General features: G+C 50.1%; 1 protein-coding gene across 1 annotated transcript; it reads left to right on the forward strand.

The window, feature by feature from the left end:
- Positions 1 to 813: 813 nt before the first annotated feature.
- LOC118784564 (endothelin-2) lies at positions 814 to 3,978 on the forward strand. The gene is made up of 5 exons (XM_036538859.1): positions 814 to 977; positions 2,114 to 2,264; positions 2,734 to 2,847; positions 3,333 to 3,428; positions 3,652 to 3,978. Exons 1-5 carry the CDS (start codon positions 917 to 919, stop codon positions 3,740 to 3,742), a joined length of 513 nt encoding a protein of 170 aa, XP_036394752.1. The 5' UTR covers positions 814 to 916; the 3' UTR covers positions 3,743 to 3,978.
- Positions 3,979 to 4,873: the final 895 nt, after the last annotated feature.

Consider the following 4,873-nt stretch of genomic DNA (forward strand, 5'->3'; position numbering starts at 1 on the left):
TATCTGAAACTGGTGTTGAATGGTGTTGATATTTTGCTTTTAATTAATTTAAGAGGGAATACTGGAATATCATCAGCAATGTGTCATCCACAGTTTTTGCCAAAACAAAAATCTCTGATATTACGGGACAAAATAAAATATGGGACACGGGACAGAAGAATGACGTGATCCTTTAGTAAACTGGCAGGTTAATGCTTAACTCTTAATTCTCAGCATGGGCAAGGGGAAGCAGAGCAGTGCTGATCTCTGGGATCAATCTTAGCCCCTCACCGCCCCCTCGAGCGCACTCTACCTGATGAGGCAGTGTGACACAATGTTCCGGCACGGATGTCCCTTTCCACGCGGACTCACGGAGCATCGCCGTATCTGACAGAATGCAAAGCAGGGAATTTTCCCCCTATCTTTCCCTGCCTCTCTTTTTTTTTCCTGATGACATTCTGACACGCCAACCTCCAGATTCTGCGATATATCTCAGACAGAAAAAAAAAAAAGAAGAACCCATCAAAGCATTCAGAATCCTTCAGAATCCTGACCCCTGTTCCTGTCCCCGGTCAAATACAATGGACTCTAGGTGATCATTGGAAACATCCTTTCTTTCCCCCCATTTCCTTCTTTCCTTCATTTGGTGCCCCAGTGACCCACAGGGGGATACAAGGATTCCTGGAATGTAGAGGCAGCTGGAAGAGGAGTCGCGTTGTGTAACAGTGGAACAGCCCTGCAAGGGGGAGGGGAGGGGCCTCTCCGATGATGTCACAAAGAGGAGTGCTATAAGTATGCAGAGGCAGGCTGAGGAGCACCAGACGAGCACCTGTCAGCTCTCACAGCCCTAGCCAGGAGTCTACTGACTGCGTACCTGTGCACTTTGGATTTTTTCTACTACTGCACCTGGGGGAAAGACAAACTCAAGAACACTACAATGGCCCTCTCACTGCACATCCTGCTGGCTCTCACTGTGCTCAGCCTGTCCCTGCAGGACGGTAGGTGTCTTTTACCTTTAACAGGTGGCATGCACCTTTACGCATTCCAAATCCCGTTCACAATGGCTGCGCAACAGCTAGTTGTTTTCAGCAGGAGCACATGTGAGCTGCGCTCATGTGACATGCTTCAAACTGTTACATTTTATGGATTGTACTTTTATCGTCACTACGTGTAATGTATGTGAGATCAACTCAGCATTTTTCAGCATTTTCAAAAGAGAAATTTGTAGTTTTTGAAATGATGAATTACGTATAATTGAAATACTTGTGGGAAACAAGTGTCTTAATCACATTATAAGCTTTTCTTTATTTTTAAGTGGCATTTAATTTAGAGGCTTCTTAAAGGCATGAGCAGCAGCTTTTAGGCATGCCCACAAAGCTGCGGTCACAACTCTTTGAAAGCCAGAGAAACACGGGTGCATATTTGTACGTTCACCACAAAGTCAGACAGCAATGCGAGGAAAATAAAAGCAAAGCAGATGCATGCAAATGAAGCCAGCTGAGGCCGACGCATGTTTCAGCATGCTGCAGTCTTACACAAGTGCAGGCTGGCAGCTTCCAGCCGGTGCCAGCCAAGGTAGAGCGTAATTCGTGCTAAAGACCTGCCGCTGCAAGCTGCTGTGAGAGATGTCATTAATAGGGACTCACTGTGACACAGCAGGAGGAGAGGGAGGTAATTACGGTATGCGCACACACACCACGCACACGTCCCCTCTCCAGTGACTGAGAGGAGACCTCATCTATCAGAGCTGAAAGTCCCTGTGAACGCTTGTCACGCCTGCGGTTCATAATCGGTGCAGAGTCTGCCATTAATACCCCCTAAATCATATCAGGTTTCTGTGTAATCGACTCTCACTGGCACTGGGCTATTGTTTGACTAGGTGGGTATCAATATTTGCACTGGCTGACCGGGTTTGCTCAGTGTAGATACTAAATACAGTGGGAGCAATCAATTCAGGTAGAAACAGTTGGACAGGATAGATAGTGCGTTCTCCCAGCAGGCTATTTTTCAGTGTGTGTGTTGGCACAATGTGTTTAGACCTTTAAACTGAGATGGAGTCCCCACAGCAAGCCAGGTGCATGTTTGAGCAGTCCCGTCAGACTCCCCTGACCCTCCCTTCCTCTCTCTGGTCCAGGAGCCGGAATCCCTCTACCGGGACAGTCCCAGCTCAGCGCCGAGCCCGCCCCGCACCGGGTGCGTACCAAACGCTGCTCCTGCAACAACGAGCTGGACTCGGAGTGCCACTACTTCTGCCACCTGGACATCATCTGGGTCAACACGCCCAGGTGAGCCTGACAGATAGCCCACCTGCACGGGGACACACAGAGCAGGGCAGGCAGCGGACACGCCGCCCCGCGCCGCCCCAGACAGCCCTTTCCGCTCTGCGCACATTCCCCAATGACATCACCCTCCGACACCGTCTGCACGGATCATTGCATCACTGCACTCTGTTTTCGCTTTTGCAGACGCGTGTAGCGCGTCCGCCGACGCCGGCGCACAGGAGAGAGTTAACTCCGATGCCTGAGCGTGTTACATCACACCCTAATCATTTGCTTATCGGCTTCATTATCGTCAAAACTGTAATTATTCGCCTGGCACAGGCCCATATTCCAGGGCACTGTTCCATTCTGTTCCCATTATTTAAAGTTAGTTAATACAAAAAAAAAAAAACAACTGCAGGTTGACTGGGTGCATTCAGCCCTGTTTCGCGCTGACAGTGACTCATGCGTTTTCTGTATCACTCTCTCCCTCCAGTAAGATGACCATCTACGGCCTGGGCAGCCCCCTGTCCCGACGCCGTCGTTCCACGGGACGCTGCGCATGCGCCAACCCCGCCGACCGCACCTGCGACACCTTCTGCCACAACAGGTAAGCCTGACAGGTACCGGCACTGTGTTTGGGGTGAGCAGGGGGCTCTGACAGGGGGGTGCTCTGATTCGCCTCAGAGTGTCGAGAAAACTGACTTTAAATGCGACGGGGCGCCTTGCTTCTCATTCTGGTATCTCTGTCTGAGCGTCCCTGAAATTCCATGTATCTCTTCTTAGTTCACTGTGCTAAAGGTCAGGGGAAAAAGGGATCGGAAGGCCGTGTAGATTGTGCTGTGTAGAGTGGTGTAACTGCAACATTGTGCATTGCGGAAAAGCCACAGGACAGAACATATTATGTCACATAGTGATGAACATTTTCTAATGAGCAAGTTAATGTGGTGGAAAAAAAAAAAAAAATTTGCACATACTTTAGAGATGACGCTGCTGCAGGCTGTGATTCACACTGCTTTTTAACAAAGCCTCAGCTCTGCAATGTTAAACGCACGTGCCAGCTACTTCAGGCCTGACCTTGCCTTGTGTTGACAGCTCGGAGAATGCCGCTCTGCTGCTGGTAAACCCTTCCACTCAGTCCTGGGACTCAGCAGACAGAAGAACAAGCCCTGACCTGCTGGCCTCCCTCAGGTGAGTTAGCGCCGCCACACCGCAACCACAACAACCGTAATGCTGCCGATCCACCCGATTCGAGAAACGCGCTCGGGGCTACGATGGGTGTACGATTAAAAATACACGCGCCGATTAAGGGATCACAGGGCTTTGCTGGGAAACGAGGCAGGAGAACATCAGGTGTAAGGGCGATGCTGGTGCAATAGCGCGTTCCTAACGAACCGCTCTCTTGTTCCCGCAGGAACGTGGTCCGAGCCAACACGCTGGCGGCCGAGCTGGGCATCTCCCCGAGGAAGAAACCGGCCAGGTCCCGCAGGCCTCGCAACAGATAGAGCTCCCGCGAGACGCCGACAGAAGCGCGAGCACCTGATCAAAAAAGACGTCCCAGAGGAGGGACCCGAACGGTCCTCTTTTGGGGAGGTCTCCATCCCGGGCCAACCCGGGAAACAGAACAAAGAACCAGGGAGATGAACTGTGAGAGGGAGAGGGGGGTTACCCCAGGATCTGTCCCCCCCCGACATCGTCACCCTGACGGTCGGCAAACCAGAGATCGGAGCACAATGAATGGGCCCTCACCCCGACCCATCCCTAGAGTCCAAACGGATTCCATCCCGGCCCATGTGACTTGTGCCTCCCCTTCTGGAGCACCTACATGTCCAAGAAGTTTCTGGAAACCCTGGACATCTGCGTTCCGGGTGTCATGGACGAGTGGGACTGCCAATCTTAGCCCCGCGGAGTCGATGGGTGACCACCCATGCCAGTTCTCCCATGCCAGCGTCATCTTCCCTTGGAGGTGAAGGGGGAATCTTTCTTTCAACAAGGGGGAGCGGACAGCAAAGCCAGGCTGTGGTTTCATGGCTCCTTTGAGCCATTGGCATGTTGCTTGTAAAACAAGAGTGGAGCTGAATGCAGTTTTCCTACTGTAAGCCGCTAGGGTCTTTTGAAGACCCTTAGCAAATGATGCCCACTAAAGTTCTGCAGGCGTGCCAAGAAAATCACTGGCAATATATTTAAAAAAATAGCTTTGCTTGCTTCTGACTTTTAGCATGGCATCATATTAGAAACACGAGTATGATATTTGAGAGAAGAAAAGCCTATGAGTGCGATATCATATCTGTGTTATCCATTAGGGATTTAATGGTTTGAACTGGAATGTTAAATGACTTTACTGATGAGCACTTGAGTAGTCATATATAAGTGCTATGTACCCATGTTCTTTTACCATACTTTCCTCTGAATCAGAGTTTACAGAGTCTGGTTTAAAAATTTGGCTCCTACAAGGAGCAATGCTGACAAATGCATAAAACATTGTTAGATTTTTTTTCATTACTTGAAGGTCTCTGAGTGGTGGAGGGAACAGGTTTCAAAGCCTGTGGTGAGGGATTTTTGTGGAAGCCATTATCAAAGAACCTACCCCCCCCCACACACACACTGCTCTGTCTCTCCTTCTCATATCTAACTGA

The sequence above is a fragment of the Megalops cyprinoides genome, chromosome 10 (genome assembly GCF_013368585.1).
Source record: "Megalops cyprinoides isolate fMegCyp1 chromosome 10, fMegCyp1.pri, whole genome shotgun sequence".
In the NCBI taxonomy this organism is placed as follows: Eukaryota; Metazoa; Chordata; class Actinopteri; order Elopiformes; family Megalopidae; genus Megalops; species Megalops cyprinoides.

What these genes read in the sequence shown, in the direction of transcription:
- LOC118784564 (XM_036538859.1), top strand. Translation starts at nt 917, where the DNA reads ATGGCCCTCTCACTGCACATCCTGCTGGCTCTCACTGTGCTCAGCCTG. An exon ending in CAGCCTGTCCCTGCAGGACG is followed by an intron (nt 978 to 2,113) that starts GTAGGTGTCTTT and finishes TCTCTGGTCCAG; the next exon opens with GAGCCGGAATCCCTCTACCG. An exon ending in GACCTGCTGGCCTCCCTCAG is followed by an intron (nt 3,429 to 3,651) that starts GTGAGTTAGCGC and finishes TTGTTCCCGCAG; the next exon opens with GAACGTGGTCCGAGCCAACA.